A 23,098-nucleotide genomic window follows, 5' to 3' on the forward strand; every position below is an offset into this window, starting at 1 on the left:
AAAATAAAATAAAATAAAATAAAATAAAATAAAATAAAATAAAATAAAATAAAATAAAATAAAATAAAAGCATCTCCTGGAGAAGGGAAACCGGAGCTCTGCAAAGCGGCGGTTCCAAGAAGAGAAAAAAGCAACGTGGAGCACGGGGTGCCCCGCACCGCACCCCGAATTGCCCCCTGCTCCGTGGCCGCTGCCAACCCCCGGTCCCGCAGCGATGTGCTGGGAGCGCGGGGAGACTGAAATTCTTCCCCGGAGGGCACGGAGAAAGACATCCTCGCCTTTTGAGGCGGCCCCAGTGGGATCTCTCTGGGAACCCGAAAACCGAGATTCGGAAGGGGTGGGGATGGGGGCCTCGGAGACTCGAGGGGAGCGGCGCGGTCCCGTCCCAGCTCTCACCTCTCGCCTTTCTCCCCTCCAGGAGGTTTGGCACCAAATGCGCCGGCTGCTCCCAGGGCATCTCCCCCAGCGACCTCGTCCGGAAAGCCCGGAACAAAGTGTTCCACCTGAACTGTTTCACCTGCATGGTTTGCAACAAGCAGCTCTCCACGGGCGAGGAACTGTATATCATAGACGAAAACAAATTTGTTTGCAAAGAGGACTATTTGAACTCTCCCAGTTTGAAGGAAGGCAGCCTCAACTCAGGTACGCGCGGCACAGCCCGGGGAACCGAACCGCACCGGGTCGAGTCCTGCCCGCTCCCCACGGACAGCGCTGCGCTCCCGGTGCAGCTCCCGGCGCTGCCGGTGCCGAGGTTTCAACAGCGCCCCGTGGACCGGGAGGGGGTTTGGGGTGCAAGCGTTCACCTCGTGCTCCCCGCGGGACGCAGGCACGCGTTGAGCCCGCAGCTGCCCCACCGAGCCCTCCCACGCACCCTCCGATCCCGGGACCCCCCCTGCGAGGCTGCCCGGTCCCCCCGCGCCGAGGGCCTGATCCTTCGCCTCCTTTCACCCAGAGGCAAAGCTCCCATTTGACTTCCTTGGAAGCTGTCTCTGCGTCAGGACCGCGGGATCAGGCCCCCTTCTGCTGGCCCAGCAGTGCCGGCCGCCCGTGCTCACCCCCTGCCGTGGGCTCTTTCTCCGTTCAGCACCCGGGGCCGGATCCTGCCACGCGAGTCAGTGGGGCCGCTGCTGCGAGCGAGGCGAGTAGAGCTTGGCCTGGGTGATGCCGGCATCAGGGTCCGGGGGGGCGGCTGGGGGAGGCGAGCCAGGTTTAAGGCAGTGACCGGAACCCCCATCGAGCCCATACATTCTTGCATTTCTCCCAGCGGCGCATCCAGGCTCCCGGTGTGAGAAGCGCGGCGTGGGGGGAGAGGGGACGCGCCAGAGGCTGCGGGCTGCGGGAGGCCCCCTCCCCAGCCCCCTCCCGGCTGCACGGCCCCTGTGCAGCAGTGGGCGGGGGGAGCCGCCGAGTTTGCCTTTCAGATGTAGGGGCCGAACTGTAAGATGCTCAACCGGAGCTCATTGTTCTTTGGGGTGCTTCGGGGTTCCTCGGGGGCAACGGCCGTCTGCACCCCTTGCTGCTGCCCAGCACCTCTTCCCCTCTCCTGAAAAGCATCCGGGCTCGGTGGGAAGGGGAGGGCAGTGGAGAGGGGGGTCGATCTCTCTCCTAAGCCATCCCCCCCCCCCCCCCCCCTGCCCCCTCTCTGGGTCTCCTTTACAGTGTCCTCATGTACAGACAGGAGTTTGTCCCCGGATCTCCAGGACCCCATGCAGGACGACACCAAGGAGACGGACAACTCCACCTCCTCGGACAAGGAGACCACTAACAACGAGAACGAGGAGCAGAACTCGGGCACCAAGCGGCGAGGGCCCCGCACCACCATTAAGGCCAAGCAGTTGGAGACCCTCAAAGCCGCTTTCGCAGCCACCCCCAAGCCCACTCGGCACATCCGCGAGCAGCTGGCCCAGGAGACCGGCCTCAACATGAGGGTCATCCAGGTACGGCCACTCCACAGCCATCCCACCGCCCCCCATGATGTCACTGGGCCGGCCCATGACGTCACCAACCTGACTCGCACAGATCCGGGATGGCAGAATTTGGGCTGGCAGCAGGGAAGGGCTGGGGATGTGGATGGGGCCCTGGATGCGAGCACAGGAGATGGAGAAAAGGAGAGGCCACTGTGCCCTGCAGGCAGCCCTGTACCTTCCTACCGCGCTGCCAACCAATCCCCCCGGCAAGAAAATCCCTGAGGAAATGTAGGGATTAATGGGATTTATTAGCGGCGTTAATAGGGGAAGACGCTCCGGCTCTGTTACAGGGAGCCCAGCTCCCGATGGAGGGAAGCAGGACCCGCGGGACGTGTGCGCATTCCAGATGTGCCCAGATGTAGGGGGAAATAGCGCATATCCCTCCTCCCTCCCCACCCACAGGCCAGCAGATCTGTGCTTTGGTGAGAGAACGCCCCCGAGGCAGGAATGCTCCCTGTTGCACCACCTTTCCCTTTTATTCCCGTCCCCATCGGCCAGCTTGCTTCCAGCTCCCTCCCCGCCTCCTGCCGTGACCCCCCCATTTATCCCCTTCTTTATCCCTCTCCCCCATTGGAGAAAACTTTCGGGGCACAGGCAGGCTGTGAGGACGGCGCACCCCACGGCACGCAGGGAGGTGCCGGGGCTTTAGTGACCCCTTTCCTTGCCTCCCAGGGTGTTACCAGCAGGGGGTAGTGTGAAAACAACCCCAAGCTGGGAAATCCCTTCCAGCGAGATATCCCATCCCCGCCCCCATCATCCCTGGCCTAAGTGGGGAGGGCTTGCCCCGAGAATTTGGGGTCCCCACGGCAACCCGGCCCCGAGTGCTGATGCCGGCCCGGCCTCAGGTCTGGTTCCAGAACCGCCGATCCAAGGAGCGCCGGATGAAGCAGCTGAGCGCGCTGGGCGCCCGCCGGCACGCCTTCTTCCGCAGCCCGCGCAGGATGCGTCCCCTGGGCGGCCGCCTCGACGAGTCCGAGATGCTCGGCTCGACGCCCTACACGTACTACGGAGGTGAGGGAGCCGGGCCCCTCGTCCCGTCTCCGTGTCGTCCTACCGCGTTCTTCCCCCGTTCCCTTCCCTGCCTTTGTTCCTCTCCATCTCGACTCTCCCTTTCCCCTGCCGCCCGGACTCGGGGCGGTGGCAGCGGTGGCGGTGGCAGCAGCGCGGCCCCTCTCCCTGGAAACAAAGCCTCAGCTGCTGACTTCTGCGCCCCTTTCAGGCTGCATTTGTCCCAGTTCCCCCCCCCCCCCCCCCGGGCCTACAGCTTAGGGAAGGTCACCGCCACCCTGACAGGACGGGGTGGGACAGGGAGCCCCAGGGCATTTGGGACAGTATATCCCGCTTTTGGGCAAAGAGCTCTCACCAATTCCCCTCTGCCCCCACTGCTGCCAGAACCCCTCTGTAGCTAATATATATAAGTATGATGTGTGTTTTTCCTCCTATAAGTAAGTATAGTATAGTAAGTATATTTTATTTTTATATGTCTCCTATAACTCACCTTTATTTATGTGTCTCCTTTACATGTATCTTCCTATTAGATATGTATATAACTTTTATCTATATTTATAAATGCATACGTGCATGTATATATATGTGCAGGTATATAGACGTGTGTATTTTTCTTAGTTGTAACTAAGAATGAAATTATGCCTACCCTCTCCCCCTGGGGCTGCCCCCAGCCCCTCCTGTTCTCCACTTCCCCCCCTTTCCATTCCATCAGCACTGCAACCATAAGTACAGAGGTGCCCGTTTTTCTCCCTGCTTAGTCCCACGTTCGTTCCAGCAGCAACGAGCTCCCCAGGAGGGTATTCTGGAGGGGGGAGGGGGAGGCACGCCCGTCCCTGCGTGGGGGTGCAGCTCTACTTCCCGCAGGCGCTCAGGGTGGTGGCTCGGGGACCGGCTCCAACCTTTCCCCACCTTTGCAGATTACCAAGGTGACTACTACGGGCCGGGAGGCAACTATGACTTTTTCCCCCACGGGCCCCCCTCCCAGGCCCAGTCCCCGGCCGACCCCAGCTACCTTCAGAACTCAGGACCCGGCTCCACGCCCCTGGGACCCCTGGAGCCCCCCCTAAGCGGACACCACTCCTCAGAAAACCAAAGGTACACGGATATGATCTCGCACCCCGACACCCCCAGCCCCGAGCCGGGGATGACGGGCTCGCTGCACCCCATCCCGGGGGAGGTCTTCAGCGGGGGGCCCAGTCCGCCCTTCTCCATGTCCAGCAATAGCGGCTACAGCGGGGCCCTCGCGCACCCCAACCCGGAGCTGAGTGAGGCAGCGGTGTGGTAGGGCCGAAGGGGAGGACTCCCCCGCCCCCCAGCCCCGGGGCACGGCTCTCCGCGACCCCGTCGACGGATATCGGCCCCTCCGACGCCGCGGCCGCTCTCCGACGTCCGACCGCATCCTCCCAACGCGCCTCCCCCCCCCCCCCCCCCCCCCCCCCCCCCCCGCGGGGACACCGCGCTCCCTCCCCGCCCGCCCGCACCGCTCCGCATCCCCGTGCTGTTATGAGTGGGGGAGAGGGGGGCGAAACGCGCCCGGCCCGGAGCTCCCCCCGCCGCGTCGGAACCGCCGCTCTCGGACCAAAGCTGAACTCTGCAGAACGCGGGTCCCACCGCTGCGGGGGCTGCCGCGGGGATCCTCGCTCGCTAATCAGCACCCATTTTAATTATCCCCTTCTTCAGCCTCCGTTCATCCGAGTATTACAGTGGGGGTAACGGGGGACAGCAGGACGCTCCCTAAGCCCCCTCCCGGGACCTTTTCCCGTTGATCCTGCTTCATCCCCGAGGAGGAGGTGGTTTTGTACTGGAATTTTGGTGATGGATGAACAGGGGGGCGGGGGGAGGGGTGTGCGGAGCTTGGGAAACCCGGGAAGAGGCAGAAATGGGAAAAGCAAGCAGAAACAGAGAGAAAAACGGAGAGAACACCCGAGCAGTGCGGCAGCTCAGGAGGGCCGAGCCCCCCCGGCCCCGCGGTCTGAGGATGTATTATAGTTTTTGCTTCTAGTTTCTTTATTTTGTATAAAGGAGAAACAAATAAAGTATGTTTTTGTGTTTACTGATTATTTATTGTACTTTTAGTCATTGGAAGCTCTGAGTTTTTTTCTATTTGGGAGGCTGGGAAAGGGTGGCGGTGAGTGGAAGGAGAGAGGATAGAGCAGGGTGGGGGGGGGGGGAAAGGGAAAAAGAGAATGGAAAAGGAAGAAAAAAAGTTGTGTTCTGAGCGTGGGTTTCCTGTCCCCACTGCCTCTTGCAGAGGCTGTCAGTGTGACCAGCTCGTGTTGTTCGATGTGAATAAAAATCATTTTAGTTACCTGCTCCGGCACCTGGTCCCTTTCATTGCGGGTTTTGAGCGATGAGCGGCGCCCAGCTAATATTTAAAATGCAAAATCAAGGCAAGAGTGTATCCCCCCCACCCCCCGCCTTGTCTTGTAGTAAAAAGGTATAAACAGAATAAATTACCTTCCCTCGCTGGCTTCCAAGAGCCCCTCTCTCTGACCTGAATTTTAAGTCCCGGCTTGGTGGTGCCGCCAAGAGCTGGTGATGGATGACAGGCAGCCACCTCGCTGCGTATTTTCCCTGTTCAGCCAAGCGGAGGAATTTATCCTTCCTGTGCCATGATGAGTGGTAATGAGGGGCCGCAGCCAAGCAGGGGGCACCCGAAGGACTCAGCATGAGGGAAACTGAGGCACAGACCCGCTGGGACCCCAGAGCAATAGGATGCGTACGGGCGGTTTGAGGGCCAGCAGACCTCCCTGCCACTGTCATTAGGAGGGCTGCAAAACAGAGCACAAGGGCACGTGCTGGCTGCTATTGTTACGAACACTGTGTTACTACTGTCCTGCTGGTTGCAGGGTACACCAAGCCACAGCACCCATCCCAGGCTGCAGGGGGGAGGTTGGCATGAAGTGGGGGCTCCGTGTGAGAAGGTCGGGGTGCAGAAGCTGGAAAGTAATCTGTTTCTGGACCCAGGATAAAAAACTGTGGGAGGAGGTTGGTCTGACTCCTTATAATTAATTGTGTGCCTTGTAATAAGACTCTCCAGCCTCCAGCACTCCCTAGAAACACGTTTTTACATAAGATATTGCTCACAGTGGAGCGGTGGGTATTTGATTTATGGGGTGGGTCCTCTGGGAAGCAAGGTGTGGGCTGGCCAGGCTGAGGGGATTTATTGGGGAAAAGGGAAAAAAGAAGATGGGGAGGAGGAGGCTCCTGGGAGGCGGCTGGGCAAGGGGAGCCTTGTTAACTCTCTGGGGGGGCAGGAGAAGGCTGAGAGGAGTTTTGTGGCAGGAAAGGGCAGAATGGACACTGGAGTGAAATAGATCAACTGAAGCGAGTTGGAGCAGTGGTGTTAACTGGGCACCAGTCAGAGCCGGGAGCGCCAGCAAGAGCAAGGCCCTACAGCCCTGCCAAGGAGCCACCTGGCTGCAGACAGTGCAGCAGGAACAGAAGATTGTAAAAATTAATAATCATTAGAATAATAACACATTGAGACAATAGCAAAGTAGTCAGTCAGAGGGAGCATTCACTAATTGGAGTGGGGAACCATGGTCTGTGCCAGCCACAGCAGTGCAAGGGACGCGGCCGTCCCCAGGGCAGAGGGAGGAACGCCGCCGCGCCTCAGTTTCCCCATGCTGCACAGTGATGGGCGCGGGTCACGTCCAGCAGCCGTCACTCACTGCAGCACAGGGGGCCACGGGGTGGCCATGCAGTGGCACAAGGGTCACTCCAGGCCCAGCTGGCTCTTCAGGTCCCGCAGCAGCGCAGCCGTCATGCTGCTGCCGCCGCAGACCACCAGCACCACGCGGCCCAGCGGGGTCCCCAGGCGTCCCTCATGCTGCAGCTGCTGCAGTCGCCCCGAGTAGAGCAGGGCCAGTGCTGCACCACAAGCTGGCTGCACCAGCATCCGCTCGTCGTCTGCAGGGATGGAGACATGCTGAGTGCCTGTCCCCATCACACCCCTCTGCAAGTCCCTGTCTCTGTGCCCTGCTCACCCAGGAACCTTTCCACAGCGCGCACGGCCTCGGCATCCTCCACCACCTCTGAAATGACCTGGATCTCCTGGGCACACTGCAGCGCCCGCGCTGACACAGTCTTGGCCCCCAGGCACTTGGCCACACTGGAGAACGAGTCAGAGTAGCCCTGGGATCCTTTGTCCCCTTGGTGCTCCACTAGAGCATTGGCTGAGACCTGCCAACTTGTGACATGCACCAGAGGCGAAGCCCCCTGCACTTTCTATGTCCCATCAGACTGAGGACCCCTAGGCTGATGGAGGTGCCCCCATGCTGACACCAGCACCCACCTGGTGATGTCAGGCAGGGTAACGAGGTGCCCAGCCTTCAGTGCCGCGTGGAAGCTGTGGGCCCCCCAGGTCTCCGCGGCAATGATGGGGACATCAAGCCATCCCACCTGCTGCAGCCCAGCCACCACGCCAGCCAGCAGCCCTCCACCTCCCACTGCCAGCACGATGGCGTCAGGTTTTGCATCCAGCACGTCCTTCAGCTCCAGGACCAGGCTGGCATGGCCCTGCCTGCGGGATGGAGACAGTGGGTGGCTGCCTGTGTCCTGTCCAGAGCACAGGGGCGAGTAGCACTCACCACAGCAAGGGGTGGTCAAAGGGGTGGATGCTCGCCCAGCCCTCGTTCTGCGCCAGCTCTAGGGCTCTCTGGTTGGCTTCATCCCACACCTGGGAGGCGGTGGGCGCTCAGTGGGGCTGCCGCCAGCTCCAGTGCGCCATCCCCATTGCCCCTCCCTTGCTGCCATGAGGACAGTGGAAATCCAAGTGGCGTGTGGGTGACGCATTTTGGGACAGGGACACTGGGTCTGCACACATCCACAGCCTCGCAGAGGGCTGCGATCTCCTCCAGCCACAGTTTGGGGCATGGGTGCCCTACCTTCCCATAGGTCTCCACCGTTGCCCCCAGCTCCTCCAGCCTGTGCACAGTGCTGGGGCCGGTGCTGCTGGGCACCACCACAGTGATCGGCAGCCCCAGCTTCCTGGCCGCATATGCTGCAGCCATGCCAGCATTCCCCCCTGCAAAAAGTAGTGGGTTGAGCAGTTCCATCGCCCCCCATACCCAGCTCATCCCAGACCTACAGGACAAACTTTGCTAGGGGGGAGAAGGGACACCTGATCTGGATCAGCGCCAGCCCCAAAACCCAGTGGGAAGGCACAAGGACAAGGGGCCGGGAGCACAGGGGTGTTCCCTAGCACCTCCATCCCATAGACCCCTCGAGCCCCACGCAGGTCCCAATTACCTGAGGAGCAAACAAAGTGCCGGCAGCCCTTCCTGGCAACCTGCGGAGAGGGAAGGGGACAGAGGAAGGACGTGGCCATAGGAATCCACTGTGAGCCGAGGCCACACAGCCATGTAGCACACCCACCTCCTGGCAGAGGCGCCCGACGCCCCGGATCTTGAAGGAGCCAGTGGGCTGCACGTTCTCCAGCTTCATGTAGACCTGGGTCCCTGCTGCCCGGGACAGGGGCAGGCTCTCCAGGAGCGGGGACACAATGTGGAAAGTCTTCTCGCCCCCCCTGCATTGGGCTGCCATTACTGCAGGATGCTACGTGAGAGCTGGTGCGGGGCTTGCTGCACGTCCCAGAACGACGCTGGGGGACCGAGGAGGGCAAAGTGACGTCAGAGGGGCTGTGGTTGCGTCCCTGGGTCCTTTGTCAGCAGATTTGAGGACTTTGCTCTATTGGCCCAGGACGGCAGTCAGCCCTTCCAGGCAGCTGTAGCATGGCTCGTTGGCACTGGAATTAGCACACTGTGTCCCGGTCACAGCAAGTGCTGGGGGAAGGGCTCCTGGCGGGGCTGCACTGCTGTGGGGCCAACAGCCCTGCTCTGCCCTGGGACAGCCTCTTCCCATCAACCTCCAGTTGAGGCACCCCCCACACCAACACACTCAGAGCTGGCTCTGCCCTAGGCAGGGAGGAGCAGGATGGGTCCTGGCAGGACAGGGATGTGCTGTTCCGGAGGTGACAAATGCTGGTGTGTGCCAGGAATGACAGGGGCACAGCCAGGTCCGAGGCCGTGGGACATCAGCCAGCCTGGACCCGGTGGGAACCTCTTACCTTCAAAGCACTGTCTAATGTCAGCTCATTAATCCCCCAGTAATTACCTCGTTATTCCTAACGAGCCACACACATGGAGCGGATCAAGGGAGCTGCAGTAAGAGGATTTTGCGCTGGAGGTTTTGGGGCTGGGGGGGCACACAGGTGGCTGAGGAAGGGAAACAAAAGGGACAAGAACGGTCACTCTGTCCTGGCGCAGGCAGTGCCCCCCCTCCTTCACTGCTTGCCTGTTCCAGCTGTGCATGCTGCTGCTGCCAGGAACCAGGGGAGGCATCGCTGAGCAGTCTGAGCAAAGGCCAAAAACCCCGACCCGCTGTGTCCCAGCACTGCACTGCAGGCACTGCTCTGTGCTCCTGGAGCAGCACCCAGCAGAGAGGGAAGCACACCAAACAACATCCCTGAACAGGGTACCACAGCACGCACCGCAGAATGCTGGAAGAGTATGAAGTGCAGTCACCAGCATCTCCATTGCACACAGAGCGTTTTATTTGTTACACCAACCCCGGCCATTGACCCCTCCCTACCATGCAGCTGTCCCAGCGCCAGCCCCACCTCCTGGAACCCGTCTTCCAGGAACAGCCTCCCAGAATGAGGAGCCCTGTGGGAGGCCTTCCTTCCGCGCTTGGTTTTGGAACTGGGGTCAGAGCCCACTGACCGACCCCAGCCACGGTGGCACGGATGGGGCACAGGAGCAGCAAATGGTGAGAGAAGCACGGGGAGAAAAACACGGGGGGCGGTTCCCTGCAGCCCCCCATCCTGCAGAAACAGGGAAAGGCTCAGGGGAGGTCCGGCTCAGTCCCATCGGACTTTGACAGGAGGGAACCTCCAGAGGTCAGGGTGGCCCATGCGCAGCAGGTGGCTGCATGGCGATGCGCTCCAGCGGAAGGGCGGCACATCATCCCATGTCGGCCCGCTGGCAGCCACCAGCCCGAAGGTGCGGGCCATGCCAAAGGAGGTGACCTGGCGGAGGGGGTAACGTGGAGATGTGAGTGCCAGGAAGTGACAGCATGGCAGGGCCCGGGGCTGTGCCCACCTTGGTGTCAGTGCCGCCATGGCAGCGCTGGCGCAGGGCGTCGAAGGGGTAGGTGCCGTTGGCTGGGTTGAGGTCAGAGCGGGCGGAGATGGCGTTCTCAGCGTTGTGGGGCGGGTCGCAGCCCCGGCACTGTGACAGCGGGTCCTGCAGGTAGTTGTTGGACCTGCCGGGCAGCAGGGAGAGAGACCGGGTGCAGGAGGTAATACGACAACTGCAGTGAAGATCTGACACAAGGGCTGGAAAATCCCTGGGGCCAGCACCCACCTCATCAGACGGACCATGGAGTCCACATCACGGACCTGAGTCTGGTTCCTGCGAAAGATCTGGGCGCGCGGGTTCTTGTCATAGGTGAACCAGTCACCATACTTCTGCACCAGCTCCAGGTTCCCGCTGGCATTGAAGATCTCCTCAAAATACCTGGATGGCAGGGTAGGGACAGTCAGCCTTGCCTGCCCTCAGCATAGGACCATACGGCTGGGCAGAAAGGTGAGGCTGGATGAAGCTTACGGCACATTGTAGCTGGCCCAGTACCCCTGCTGGTACAGCAGCTCTGTCTTATCAGCCACCATCACCAAACCCCTGTGGCGGGAGGATGGCAGCAGTCAGAGCAGAAGGCAAAGCACAGCACGGATGAGGGAAAACCCACCTGGAGGTCTCAAGCAGGGGGCCAGGAGCCATCACCCACACGCAGGAGAGCCGTAAGCAGCAGCCCCGCTGCTGTCACACCTTGGCAGAAAGGCTACCACCAGCAAAGGAAGCCCACCTCACCCACTGGGCAGCCTGCGGGCCGGGCACTGGGGGGCGAGAGGCACTCACGGGATCTGCTCCAGCACCGTCAGCAGGCCCTGCTGCAGGGCAGCACGCCCCGGAGAGAATGCCTTGTAGTCCACCAGCATCCACTGGTTGTTGTACCTGCAGGAAGGCACGGTGACCTCCTTTGGTGGCTGCCCTGAGGAGGGGACGTTTCTCCCCCAGCCCTGACCCTGCTCACGTGCCACTGTTGAAGCGCTGGAAGATGCCAGCCCACTCAGCACCGCTGCGGGCCAGCCGGTTGGCCACGATGTTCCGCAGCCACTCCAGGACGCTGCCCTGAGGCCGCAGGTACCGCCAGCGTGCCTCGTTGCTGTTCCCGATGGTGGTCTCCAGTGCAACCTGTGGGGACAGGAAGACTGAGCGGGGCCGGTGGGGGACGCAGGGCTGCAAGCGGCACTTACCAGCCTGCTGCTCAGGATGTAGAAGTCATCTCCAGAGAAGATGGTGCCGGGGTAGGAGGAGAACACCTGGATGCTGCCCGGGACGCGGGCGGTGCCTGGGAGAGCAGAGCAGGTCAGGCAGCAGGCAGGGGCACAGAGCAGCGCCCGGCCCCACACGCACCACTGGGTTCAGCATGGAACGGCAGCGTGTACTTCTTGATGAGGCGCAGCATGGACTGGTAGGGCGCCCAGGTGTCGTGGGCCACCAGGAGGTCCCGGCGGCCTGGCAGCAGCTTGAGCAGTGCTGAGCACGAACCGGAGCCCAGTGGGCGCCGCGGGGCAGAGTGGTTGAAGGCCGCCTCTAGGTCCTCCAGGTCCCCCCCCAGCTGCAGCAGACTGCGGGCAGCAGGGCGTCAGGCCGGAGCAACCTGCACCGAGTGCCGCTCCCGGGGTGGGGGGAGGCTCGGTGTGCCCAGCCCGGGGACGGACCCTTCCTTACAGGAAGCCGAAGGGCGAGAGGGAGAGGCGGCCGGCGGGGAGGGCCACGCGCCCGCGGTAGCTGTCCTCCAAGCCCTGCAGCTGCAGTAGCGCCAGTCGCACCTGGGGGTAGACGGGGAGGCGGGACAGGGACCGACGTTACTCTCGGGCCTCGCGGTGCGGGGCCGACTCCCGAGGGCTGCGGGGCCCCGGCCCGGACGGCCTCACCTGGTGCCAGTAGGCACGGTCGCGGCCGGAGCCCATCTGCTCCTCCATCCAGGCCAGGTTGGCCTCCAGGTATCCCCGCAGCCGGCGGCAGTACTGCGTCTCGTAGCGGAAGGGCCCGCAGTAGCCCACGGCCGTGTTCATCCAGTGCATGTAGATGAGCTGCGGACACAGCGCTGGCACCCACTGCCGCCGGCACTGCCCCGCGCCCGCGCCCCGCACCCGCGCCCCGCACCTGCTCGGTGACGGCGGCCTCGGCCAGCCCCGCGGCGTAAGCCTGCAGGCTGTCGTTGAAGGACGCGTTGGCGGACACCTCGAGGAACGCCCACCTGCAGCGTGGGGCACCGCTCAGAGCGGGAAGCGCCCGGGCGGCCCTGCGCTGCCCCGCACGGCCCCGCACAGCCCCGGGCCCTTACCCGACGGCCTGGATGTGGTCGGTGAGCTCGGCCCAAGCGACGGCGGCGGGCTGGCGGCCAGGCAGCACGCGGAGCCGGCCCGAGCCGGGCTCCAGCAGCACGGAGGCGCTACGGGGCGGAGGGATCGGGCCGGACGCGACCCCCAGCATCCACGCGGCCACCGCGGCGGCCGCCAACAGCGCCCGCACCACCGCCATCGCGGGAGGGGCGGAGCCGCGCCTGGGGCGGGGGCGTGCCGAGAAGAGGCGGGCGGGGTCCGAAACGAGCCGCGCCCCGCCGTGCCCGGGTGCCCGGGTCTCTTCCGGCCGCCCATTGCCCTGCGGGTACCCGTTCCCCTGTGTACGCCCCGGTCCCCCGACATGCCACGCCCTACACGCTTCCTCCTCCCTCTTCCTGCCAACCCCCCGTGGCCACAAACGCTCCCTCCCAGCCCCACGTAGGGCGGACGCGACCGTCAGCGTCCCGACCCCGGCCACACCGTGCCCGGCAGGTGGCAGGTGGCAGCCCCGCGGCCCCTCCTGGCCGTGGCTGCCCACCCCCGCCGTGAGTTGTGCGCAGTGCGTGACACGGGAGCGCGGGTGACGCGGGAGTGCGGCGGCAGCCCCGGCCTTACGCAATCGCGGCTGTTTACCGCTCCCCCCCCGCTGCGCTCGGCGGGCAAAGTCCCCAGGAGGCGCCAAGCGGGGGCAGCGGGCTCGGAGCCCCCCCAGCCGCGGGGAGCATGCGGCTCCCTCGGCCCGCCCTGCGGCACCCGCCCTGTCTCACCCCGACCCCCCTCGGGTGCCCACCGGGACCTGGTACACTCGTGTCGGCGGCGTCACACCGCCAGGCCGACCTACGGCCCCGCACCCACGGCCACGCCGAACGCGGTGCCCTGAGAGTGCCGGGCGGCGGGGGCTCTACAGGGTGGCCCCCCCGGTCCCCTTCTTCCTGTGCTACAAAGAGGCGCTGTCGCTTTAAGAGCGGAGAGTGGCGGCCCCTTTAAGGCAGGGTGGAAATCAGCTGCCCGTGCACGGCGGCGGGGCTGCGTGACACGGCGAGGCGGGGCGGGAGGGTGCCCGCGTAGCCCCGGCAGCCCCGGCAGCCCCGGCCCCAGCAGGACTTCGTCCTCGCCTTTCGTCGGGTTGCCGCCGTCCCCTGGATTTGGGTTCCTTCCGCGGTGCTCCGTGCCACGCTCAGCCCCGCTTTTCTCCTCCCGCGGGAGCAGAGCGGGGACTTGGCGGCTCGATGCAGCGCCGGGGCTGGTAACCAAGCCGCAGCCCGTGGCCTCTTTTAATTCCTATTTCTGTTTGTGTTTTTAGCTCTATTTTTAACCCTATTCCTGTTTTGCATTTCCATTTTCCTCTCCCGTTTTCATTCCTATTTCTATCCCCGTTTTCTCTTTCCGTTCGTATTTCTACTCCTGCTCCTGTCCCCGTCTCTCCCCCCGGCCATGGCTCCCGCCCCTCGCGAGCAATAGCCCCCAGCATCCGACCCCCGAAGCCTGAGCTGTCTCCGAGCCGTGGGACGCGATGGGGCCGCTGTGGGCGCTGCGCGTGGCCGGGGCGCTGAGCGTGGCCGGGGCGCTGGCGGGGCACGGCGGGTCCCAGCGCTCGGGGCCGCCGGCGGCTCTGGACGCGGGGACCCGGGGTGACGGCGCGGGACACGACCGGGGCGTGGACGTGAGTGGGGACGCGAGGCGGCGGGGTGGCGGGTCCTGCCCTTGCGTCGGCCTCCGCCGCCGCCCCACGGACATGGGACGGAGGGGGAAAGCGAGGCAGGGGCGGAAGCGGCCGCGACCCCGGGGGTGAGCGCCGTCCGCCCGCTAGGGACGCGTGTGGGACACGCGGCTCTTCCCGCAGTGCCGGGAGGTGCGGAAGCGCAACAGCTCCGAGCGGTGCCGCTTCGTGCGCGGCACCCCGGACTGCCGCCTGGACGACGGTTTCCTCGACTACCTCGGCGGAGCGTTCTGCGCCTTCCCCGCCGCGCTGCTCCCGCTGCCCGTCGGCCTCTACGTGAGCGCGGGAACCGGGGGAGGTGGGCGGGCGGCCCCGGCTGGAGGATGCTCGGCCACGGGCGACGCAGCAGCTCTCTGCCCGCAGGTGCTTTGGCTCCTCTACCTCTTCGTCATACTCGGCGTGACGGCAGAGAAGTTGTGAGTTGTCCCGGGGCCGCGTGGAGTGAAGAATGGTCTGGCGCTGTGGCCCTGTGCCCTCATCACCCCACTCTGTGCTCTTCCAGCTTCTGCCCCAACCTGTCGGCCATCTCCACCACCCTGAAGTTGTCCCACAACGTGGCAGTATCCTTGGCCTCCTGCGGATGGGGGCGCGGGGCAATAATGGGGGATGTGATGGGGACCCGACGTGGTGGGATGCTCCTTGACGCCTGCTCTCCATGGTGTCACCTTCCTGGCCTTTGGCAATGGGGCCCCGGATGTCTTCAGTGCTGTGGTGGCATTCTCCGACCCGCGCACGGCTGGGCTAGCGGTTGGGGCCGTCTTTGGTGAGCGCTGTGCTGGCCAAAGGGGTGAGGGGCACGGGACCCTGCTGATGGGCTGCGTTGCGTTGGCAGGCGCCGGCATCTTCGTGACCACGGTGGTGGCTGGTGGCATCGCCCTGGTGAAGCCCTTTGCAGCAGCCTCCAGGCCCTTCCTCCGGGATGTCATCTTCTACATGGTGGCCATCTTCCTCACCTTCCTGATCCTCTACTTTGGCCACATCACACTGGGGGAGGCTCTAGGTGAGCATCGTGGCAGGGCAGGGGCTGGTGGGGCAGCCCAGGGGTCCTGTAACCTCTCTGGCCCCACGGCAGGGTACCTGGGGCTCTACATCTTCTATGTCTTCACTGTGGTGCTGTGCACCTGGATTCATCGCTGGCAGCGCGGGGATGGACCATCCCAACCCGGGCCGTGGGAGCCAGGTAAGGAGTGCTCTGCGGTGCTGGGAGGAATCCCTCAGCACCCCCCACTTTCTCCTTGCTCCCTCACAGCAATACCAACAGATGCTGAGGAGCAGGAGTCCTCGGGCACCAACTGCGGAGACTATGGTAGGGTGGGCTGTGAGGCCGTCTCAAGCGGTGGACTGGGTGCAGGGAGTCTTGCGGAGCACAGCCCTGTGGCCCCACACAGGTGAGGAGTATCGACCCCTGCTACCCCACCATGATTCCTCGCTGCACATACTTGGCACTGCACTCAATCCCCTGGACAAGCAAAAGTGGAGGAGGAAGCCCTGGTACTGGCGGCTCTTCAAAGTGCTCAAGGTGAGCAGGAGGGGATGGGAGAAGGGCACTGTGCTGGGGGGTGCGGCACTCACGAGCCCCCTCCTCCCAGGTCCCTGTGGAGCTGGTACTGCTGCTCACTGTGCCTGTGGTGGACCCCGACAAGGACGACTTGAACTGGAAGAGACCCCTCAACTGCCTGCACATCATCACTGGGCCTCTGCTCTGCATCCTCACCCTCAATTCGGGGGCCTGTAAGAGCCTGTGGTATCCTCATAGCCCTGAGGAGGGGCTGAGACTGGGAGCCATGGCCCAGCACTGAGCTCCTTGGGGCCCCTCTATCCAGGTCTTGGGGGAGAAACAGGGCAGGAGAGTGCTGGCTTCAGGGGACAGGGCTCGGTACTGTGCCTTCAGGCTGGTGAGGTCCTGCCCAGCCTGTGGGGCCACAGTTGCCCTCTCTGTCCCTGATGCAGATGGGCTGTACCAGATCCAGGGCGTCTTCCCGGTCTGGGCGCTCGTTGCACTGGCTGGATCCATCCTGGCCATCATCATCTTTGTGACCACACGCAATGAAGAGCCACCCAAATACCACTGTGTAAGGTGCCCCTGGCCTCAAGTACCATGTGGGCAAGGACAGTGCCTCCATTGCCCCGAGAAGGTGCAGCCAGGGCCCAGCTCACCTGGTCCCGGCAGGTATTCGCCTTCCTTGGGTTCCTGGTCAGCGCTATGTGGATCAATGCAGCAGCCACAGAGCTGGTGAACATCCTGCGGACCCTGGGCATCATCTTTGACCTGAGTAACACTGTGCTAGGCCTGACCCTGCTGGCCTGGGGCAACAGCATTGGAGGTAAGAGCCCTGTGTTATCTGCCTTTGTGGCACGCTGTACCGCAGTGGGATGCAGGCCCCGGCATCTCCTGTTCTTGCCCTGCAGACACCTTCTCTGACCTCACCATGGCACGGCAGGGCTACCCCCGCATGGCCTTCTCTGCCTGCTTTGGAGGCATCATCTTCAGTATCCTTCAAGAAGCTGGGGGGTGGGGTGCTACTTGGGCCTGCTTCTAGGGGACCTGAGCTGCGCAGAATCCATCCTGGAGTCTGCCACAGGGAGGGAGGGGAAGAGGCTGCACCTCCCCAGGGTGCCCCAGACCATGCCAGAGCCACCTGTCCTCGAGCACTCTGAACTTTGATGGCCTTATCCAGGCCTGGAGAGAGGGATGGTGCTGTCCCCATCCCGAGGGCTGGGGGGGGATGCCGTGCTGTTTCTTCACCCTGAACTGCCCTCAGATATTCTGGTGGGCGTGGGGCTGGGCTGCCTGCTGCAGATGACCAGCAGCCAGATGGCAGTGAAGGTGAGGCTGCTGGCCACAGTACGGGGCTGGCACTGATGGGATCCCCTCGTCACACGGTGTCCCTCTGTCTCTCCATCAGCTGGAGCCTGACAGCCTGCTGGTGTGGATCTTGGCTGGGGCCCTGGGACTGAGCCTGGTGTTCTCCTTAGTGGTGGTACCGGCACAGTGCTTCCAGCTGGGCAGGGCATACGGCACCTGCCTCATCCTCTACTACTTGGCCTTTCTCTGTGTGGCCCTGCTCACCGAATTCCAGGTGATCCACCTGGTTCCCACCTGAGCACTGCAGGTCCACGTCCCTGCCCTGCTGCAGCCTGCTGGGCCACACATTTGCTCTCCGGAGAGAAAGCTGGTTGTGTTTTGGGAAAGAAAGAGCATTTGTTAAGCACTAGCCATCTCCTCGCTCCGCTCTGTTGAACTTCGTTTAACTTGGGGCGTTTCTGAACAAGGATGAGGGTAAAGGCTTGGTTGGCTGCTGCCTCAGGGCATAGGGCTGGAGCAGCTGCAGGGGAGCATGCGCTAAGACACCCCTTCACCTCTCCATCTGGGATCCTCTGGGGCTGGCAGCCATGCGCTATGGGGAAACTGGAAAGTAAAGGCTTGAGTGCAAATTTGGGAATGCCTGTCATTGCAAGGGGCAGCAAGCCACCAGCGGGTGAATTGAAAGAGCAAGCGGAGTTGTTAAGGTGCGGCAAAGCACCAGAGCAGTTCTCAGGCTTAATGCACACAAAGTGTTAATAAGCCCATGGAAGCCTCCTTTCTCCTGCTGCTTGCTTTTTTTTTTTTTTTTTTTTTTTTTTTTTTTTTAAAAGCAATATTTTTCAACCTGAATCTCAGAGGGTGCACAGAGCTGTAGCAAAGGACTTGATATGCAGAGGCTCCCATGTGCCCGATCGCCTCTGGCAAAACTAGGCTAAGACACTGTAAGAATGGACAACTTGCAATTAAAAACTACACAGCTTCCACTGGTGTGTTTGCTGTGAGGCAGGGTGTGCTGGGCTGGGCTGCAGGGAAGACCGGGGGCTGCTTGTGGTGAGGCAGAGGCCATGCAGCACCGCTTGAGGCCACAGCTTCCTCTGGGGTCACTGCCTGCACGTTTCCCAACAGCAGTCACATGCAGCTGAAGCTGCTGTCACAGCAGCACAGTGCACGGGTCAGCACTGACTGCAGCCATTGGGCCTGATGCAGGCATGCACTGCTGTGGTTAGCCCAGTGCTGCTCTGTGGGGACAGAGGGCAGTTGCACAAGCAGCACTCTGCTGCTGTCAGCTTTCAGGCTCTCCTAGCCTGCTGCTCTTCCCTTCTGGGCCCAGATCATTCCTCTGTTCTCTGGCTGGATAAGTGCTTTCACAAGAATTCAGGTGCTGTTTGTTGACTGCTATTGGTTTTGCCATGGATTTACCAGAGCCAGACCCAGCTTCCAACAAGCACCACTCAGCACAGATACTGAGGTGAAGGAGCAACAGCTTCTGCAGCCCCTCCTGTCCCTTGGAGGTAGCTATAAAAACAAAACGCACGTTTGAGAGTAAGGTGGTAACAGAGAGAAAAACTGGCAGGGGCACAGAAAGAAGCTGGGCTGTGAGCTGGCAAGGGCCAGGAGCAAGAGTTTGTGCATGTGACAAGTGCTGCAAGCAGTTGCCACTGGAGAGAGAGAGCGGGCACAGTTTCTTTCCAAAGGATGTGGCAATCTGTAAACTGAAACCGAGCTTCTGAAACAGCGGGCAGGAAGAAAGCAAGCTGCTGCCTCTACAAAGCTGAGGATGCTCTTTATTAGTGTGCTTGAAAAATCTAGAGAATATTTTACAGACATGTCCATAAAATTATATTTATAAACAAAACACCAGCATACAAAACCCCCTGGTGTTCCTCCTTCATTCCCTGCAAAATGATTGTCATTAGTCTGTGGGTAAGGTGGGGAGGAAGAGTAAATAGTCGGGGAGGCCCCATACTCAAACTTCTTTTCTTACTTCTTTTCCTTCCAAAAAAAGTAAACTTCTGTGATCTTCCTTGCTTAAAAAATAATACATTGTGTACATGGGGGCAAACCCACATCTTAGTATAAAAAACAGAAAAGCAGCACCTGAGCCCCATAGCCCAGTCCAGGGGCTTCAGTGCTGCTCCCCACACCAGAGCCCTTCTCCCACATGTGAGTAGGTCAGTGCCTCTGCAGCAGAGCGTAAAGCTGCAGCTCCAGAACAGGTCAGTGACAGCCCTGCCACGGTGACACAGACTTTAAACAAAGCCACATTTCCTTTTCTAACCTTCACAACGCCCACCCTGCCCATAACTTGGGAAACATCGCCCCCAGCCCCAGGATGAACGCAGGTAAGTCTTCCAGTCTGCAGTCCCACGCAGAGCAACTGCAAGACAAATGCTGCACTGCTCATTAATTTGTGGTCAAATTTATGGTTTGGAAAATAGCCCTTTAAGGTCCTTCACGGTTCAGCTCAGAATTACTTTCATACCACTTGCAGAGCCCAGAAGGGAAACAAAGAGCTGCCCTGAGGCACCCAGCGAACGCAGCTGTTCAGAGGTGAGGAGCACACATCATGTTGCCTGCCTCTGAAAATCTCATCTTTTCCAAAAAATGTACTTGGGATGTGCGCCCATTCCCTACATCCCACCACCCCATTCACCCAAAGGAAGGGGAAAGCCTCCCATCCCTGCCATATCCACTGTAATCTGAACCTGAGAAAAAAAATCAAACAGCAAGAGGTACGGTGAACCTCCACGCTGACAATGTTCACTCTCAGCACTTTCTGTGGTGTCAGGATAAGAAAGGAACTTGGAGACAGGCTGTCACCGCTTTGCAGTAATGAAACACAAGAGATGAAGCAACCTGCCACAATCCCAGAGTTTACGTGTCAGAGCTAGCCACGGAGCCTTTTTCCCCTCCCTCGTCCTCTCCCAGCTACCTGGTCTGGCAGCCTCCGTGCCAGACAATGAAAAGCAGACAGATGAGAAGAATCATCGTCCTTCACAGTTCTGCATCCAGAACTGTGTAAACAGTAAAGCCCTTCAGCAGAGGATTCTCCTAAGATCCGACCCAGTCAGCACTTGCCAGCTTGAGGAACAGTTCTGCATAGGCGAGAACAAGGGAGGAGGAATGCTGCTGTGCTGACTGACCCTCCTGTTAAACAAAGCAATGACCTACCTGAGGGCCAACAAGCAGTACTATTTGATGGACTCTCTGTAAGTTTCAGCCCCAAGCAGAAATAAGGGTTTGGAGCTGCAAAGTCCTCTCCTTCCCAGTCACTATTTGAACTAATGACCAGCCAAAGTCTTGCCATCTACAAGCAGGTGGCTAAGTGATGGAGCTCACCCAGCAGAATCACCCTTCCTTAGGAAGATGAGAGCTAAAGGGTTTACAGAAGTGATTCTGATCCCAGGCAGTGCCGTGGGCATAACTGACCTGCAGAGATGCAGATACTGCACAGCCACAGCAAAGAGTTTGTCTCCCTAAATTTCTGTCCCCACTATGGTCATAATGCAATAAGATTTCTGCCGCTCACCAGCTTCCACAGAATGGCTCAGGGACAGTTAAATTCAACAGTCAGAACTGAATCTACTGCAGGGACTGCATCCAGGTGTCCCAAGAAGGAGGGAAAAGGCTGCTCTCCACTAGTGCTGAAGTTCCATAGCATCTCCTCTTGCTCTGCAAAAGGAGGGCAGAGAGGAAAACAACAAAAAAACAAAACACCAAGCAAAAACTGCCTCCCTCCCTGATCTTTTATTCCTAGGTTAAGTGAAGCAGACCTTCAAAAAGGGCCTTTTTTTTTTTTTTTTTTTTTCTTTTTTAAATTGTAAGCATGTAGCCTCAGCACACTTCCTGCTGTTAATGGATTACACATCCCTTTCCCCAGGGTCTGTTACTGCTAAGACAAACAGCAGGATTGATCTTGGGAAACAGCTCAGAGGAAGGTCTCCATTTCTGCCCAAGAAGATCACTCTGTGCTGAGCACAGCATCGTGCTCAGTCTGGTTGTAGCAGAGTCCACCTGTTTTTTTGCACTTAACGGAAGAGCTTCTATCCCTAACGCAAACCAGTACATGGAACAGATCTATATACATCATCCCAACATATATGCTGTGAAGTAATACTCTAGGTTATTGCATAGAAGGCAGCTTGCACTAGCCAGGCCTAGATGACGGTCCGGGAACGTTGTCGGAGGCTCAGGGGCTTCAGAGAGCTCTGGGAAGCAGATGCAGACTCTTGCAAAGGTATCTGGGATTCCTCTTTCCTGGAATGTTCCTCATACCATTCCTGTGACAGAAGATCAGAACAGATCAGTCTCTGCCTCAAAGCTGCCACATGGACCAGCAGGACCCCAGTCTATGTGTGCTCAAACTGAGGGGCTTTTTCCAAGGCCCTGTTTATGGCCCACATAAACAACCTCATCAACCTCAGCAAAGCCACGAAGGGTGTGCTCACAGCATTGGGCAAGAAGGAGCAGCCACAGGTCAGCTCCAGCTAGCTGAGCTGTCAGGTCTGACAAACCAGAGCAAGGAAATATCACAGTCAAATGACCCCCAGTGCCCAGGGACTGCCATACTGAATTCCAGTGACATCTGCGGCTTACAGAGTTGCACCCAGGGTATTACAGGACATTACATCCCTGCGTCAGAGACCAAGCACAACAAGCAGGGAGCTTCACTGTGGATTACCAGCTCCACAATTAGTGTGCTTATTTTTGTTAGCAGGACTGAAGACTCATCCACAAGCTAGCTGCCCAGGGGACAAAGGAAATATTCTAATGGTTATGAAATTAATGCCTTCATTGCTAATCATTATACTAGTCCATGACCTTTCAACAGTAGCCAAATTCATGGCATAAGGCTCCTAACCTCAAAGAACACTTAACAGCAGTGCCTTAAACAATCCAGAGAATCAGCTATTCAAACATTTCCCATCTTCATTAGCCTGCTATTCTGAAGGAACAACTGGCACTTGCAGAGCACTTGGCTTCTGTTGCACAGACACACCCAAGCTCAAACAATCACATTCCAGTGCCTTAACAAATTAGCATCATGCAGCCAAGTCCCAGGAACACTCTGTGCACTTAGCCCAGCAACCAATGCCCACCCTCACAAGTATGGGTAAGCTGGGCAAGCTGAGCACCTACATGCAGCCTGCACTGTTACTGCCACTGCTGACGCATATCATCAACACAGCTGGGCTCCTGAACCCACCGAGGAGGCTCTGACATGTTCAAGAAAGCCCCTGAACACCAGCACTAATGAATCCAAAGCACAGTTCCTCTACTGCCTGCTCCTTTCATAAAGCTGCCTGTGTCTCAGAGGGAGAACGCCTCCTGCGTTTAGAAATGTCAGGCAACATGAAGTGTTCTGTTAATGACAGAGGCTTACTGGTATTTCCAACTTACACCCACATACCTGAATCTCCTCCTCATACATCTTCATACTCAAGTCACTCTTGGTCCTTGATCTGCGTCCCAGAAACAGCGTTGACACTTGCTAAGGAGATGGGGGGAAGAAGAAGATGAAAAGATGGCATTCGTCAGTCCCTGAGCAGCTCACAGGAGCTGTGCTGGAACTTCGGTGTGTCACCCACTGGAGAGCCTAGGCTGTTCTCATTGCCAGGAGACAGTGGTATTTTAGAGCACACATCACCTGACTAAACGCAGACATCTGCTCCAGGCTGAGATGTATTTCGCTGGAGGGATTCCTGAAGGCTACAAAGAGCTACCAGCTCTCTACCAGCTACCAGCTCAAATGGACACAGCTGTGTCAAGGGCACTCAATTTTGTCAGAAGAACATACCATCTGGAACAAGGCTCAAACCCAGACTTCCAAAGGAAGATCTCAGCTTAGAACAATTTCAGGTCTCATTTGCTTAGCACATATCACTTACTCCACAGGCCTAGACTTTTTAGATCACATAAGCAGAGGGCTGAGTAATGAATTACTCTCTGCCTATGAGTCATCTGAACAGCACTGAGAACCAAAGAAACTCCAGACCATCACTCTGTGCTCCACTGCAAGGCTGAAGACATCATCCTTTGGTTAACTGACTTGAAATCTGTTTCTAAGTAGCATCATCTATTCTACGTGAACAAGAACTCAACATTTAACTACCAAGCCAATCAAAGTAAATAAAGATCCACTAAGGGACTGCAGCACTGGCATTCTGCATACAGGATACACAGAT

General features: G+C 59.6%; 5 protein-coding genes across 10 annotated transcripts in view; 2 read left to right on the forward strand and 3 right to left on the reverse strand.

The window, feature by feature from the left end:
* Nucleotides 1-4,260, forward strand: part of LHX5 (LIM homeobox 5) — a 5,269-nt gene extending 1,009 nt beyond the window's left edge. Inside the window, exons 2-5 of the mRNA XM_042891449.1 lie at nt 419-642; nt 1,660-1,937; nt 2,813-2,978; nt 3,893-4,260. Coding sequence (XP_042747383.1) covers nt 419-642; nt 1,660-1,937; nt 2,813-2,978; nt 3,893-4,260 — 1,036 coding nt within the window. The remainder of the gene's footprint in view (nt 1-418; nt 643-1,659; nt 1,938-2,812; nt 2,979-3,892) is intronic.
* A 754-nt stretch (nt 4,261-5,014) lies between these two features.
* On the reverse strand, nt 5,015-8,711 carry SDSL (serine dehydratase like). The gene is made up of 7 exons (XM_042891447.1): nt 8,355-8,711; nt 8,229-8,268; nt 7,865-8,004; nt 7,568-7,656; nt 7,273-7,500; nt 6,965-7,089; nt 5,015-6,887 (listed from the first exon to the last, which is right to left on the reverse strand). The coding sequence occupies exons 1-7, from the start codon at nt 8,520-8,522 to the stop codon at nt 6,694-6,696; spliced, it is 984 nt and encodes a 327-aa protein (XP_042747381.1). The 5' UTR covers nt 8,523-8,711; the 3' UTR covers nt 5,015-6,693.
* A 798-nt stretch (nt 8,712-9,509) lies between these two features.
* On the reverse strand, nt 9,510-12,586 carry PLBD2 (phospholipase B domain containing 2). The gene is given in 12 exon segments (XM_042891448.1): nt 9,510-10,005; nt 10,079-10,241; nt 10,343-10,495; nt 10,586-10,657; nt 10,895-10,990; nt 11,070-11,271; nt 11,274-11,387; nt 11,453-11,667; nt 11,771-11,871; nt 11,977-12,135; nt 12,209-12,302; nt 12,390-12,586. Coding segments are annotated over 12 exon segments (1,734 nt in total). The 3' UTR covers nt 9,510-9,837.
* Nucleotides 12,587-13,247: 661 nt separating this feature from the next.
* SLC8B1 (solute carrier family 8 member B1) lies at nt 13,248-17,894 on the forward strand. 5 transcript variants are annotated; one of them, XM_042891455.1, is made up of 15 exons: nt 13,249-14,050; nt 14,231-14,383; nt 14,471-14,523; nt 14,610-14,667; nt 14,765-14,870; nt 14,940-15,107; nt 15,180-15,287; nt 15,369-15,413; nt 15,496-15,626; nt 15,697-15,838; nt 16,058-16,179; nt 16,278-16,431; nt 16,517-16,597; nt 16,870-16,934; nt 17,014-17,319. In XM_042891455.1, the coding sequence occupies exons 1-15, from the start codon at nt 13,901-13,903 to the stop codon at nt 17,209-17,211; spliced, it is 1,734 nt and encodes a 577-aa protein (XP_042747389.1). In that variant the 5' UTR covers nt 13,249-13,900; the 3' UTR covers nt 17,212-17,319. The 5 variants fall into 5 exon arrangements, with proteins under 5 accessions (XP_042747391.1, XP_042747389.1, XP_042747390.1 ...); XM_042891453.1 differs by having other exon boundaries at nt 13,250-14,050; nt 15,357-15,413; XM_042891457.1 differs by lacking the exon at nt 17,014-17,319 and having other exon boundaries at nt 13,248-14,050; nt 15,357-15,413; nt 16,827-16,894.
* Nucleotides 17,895-18,677: 783 nt separating this feature from the next.
* TPCN1 (two pore segment channel 1) overlaps nt 18,678-23,098 on the reverse strand; it is a 48,428-nt gene continuing 44,007 nt past the window's right edge. For both annotated transcript variants that reach the window (XM_042891450.1, XM_042891451.1), the window contains exons 26-27: nt 22,324-22,404; nt 18,678-21,193 (exon numbers count right to left, since the gene is read on the reverse strand). In XM_042891450.1, the coding sequence (XP_042747384.1) occupies nt 21,071-21,193; nt 22,324-22,404 (204 nt within the window). In that variant the 3' untranslated portion in view covers nt 18,678-21,070. The remainder of the gene's footprint in view (nt 21,194-22,323; nt 22,405-23,098) is intronic.

The sequence above is a fragment of the Lagopus leucura genome, unplaced genomic scaffold, assembly GCF_019238085.1.
Source record: "Lagopus leucura isolate 7727_CA_CO unplaced genomic scaffold, USGS_WTPT01 133-12_obj-0_obj, whole genome shotgun sequence".
NCBI classification, from domain to species: Eukaryota; Metazoa; Chordata; class Aves; order Galliformes; family Phasianidae; genus Lagopus; species Lagopus leucura.

Excerpts from the sequence above, each read along its gene's own strand:
- SDSL (XM_042891447.1), bottom strand. The coding sequence starts at position 8,522 with ATGGCAGCCCAATGCAGGGGGGGCGAGAAGACTTTCCACATTGTGTCC. Across the intron at positions 8,005-8,228 it reads GCACTTTGTTTGCTCCTCAG|GGGGGAATGCTGGCATGGCT; the intron begins GTAATTGGGACC and ends TACTTTTTGCAG. Across the intron at positions 7,501-7,567 it reads TTTGACCACCCCTTGCTGTG|GCAGGGCCATGCCAGCCTGG; the intron begins GTGAGTGCTACT and ends TCCATCCCGCAG.
- SLC8B1 (XM_042891453.1), top strand. The coding sequence starts at position 13,901 with ATGGGGCCGCTGTGGGCGCTGCGCGTGGCCGGGGCGCTGAGCGTGGCC. Across the intron at positions 14,524-14,609 it reads GGCGTGACGGCAGAGAAGTT|CTTCTGCCCCAACCTGTCGG; the intron begins GTGAGTTGTCCC and ends GTGCTCTTCCAG. Across the intron at positions 16,432-16,516 it reads CTGGGGCAACAGCATTGGAG|ACACCTTCTCTGACCTCACC; the intron begins GTAAGAGCCCTG and ends CTTGCCCTGCAG.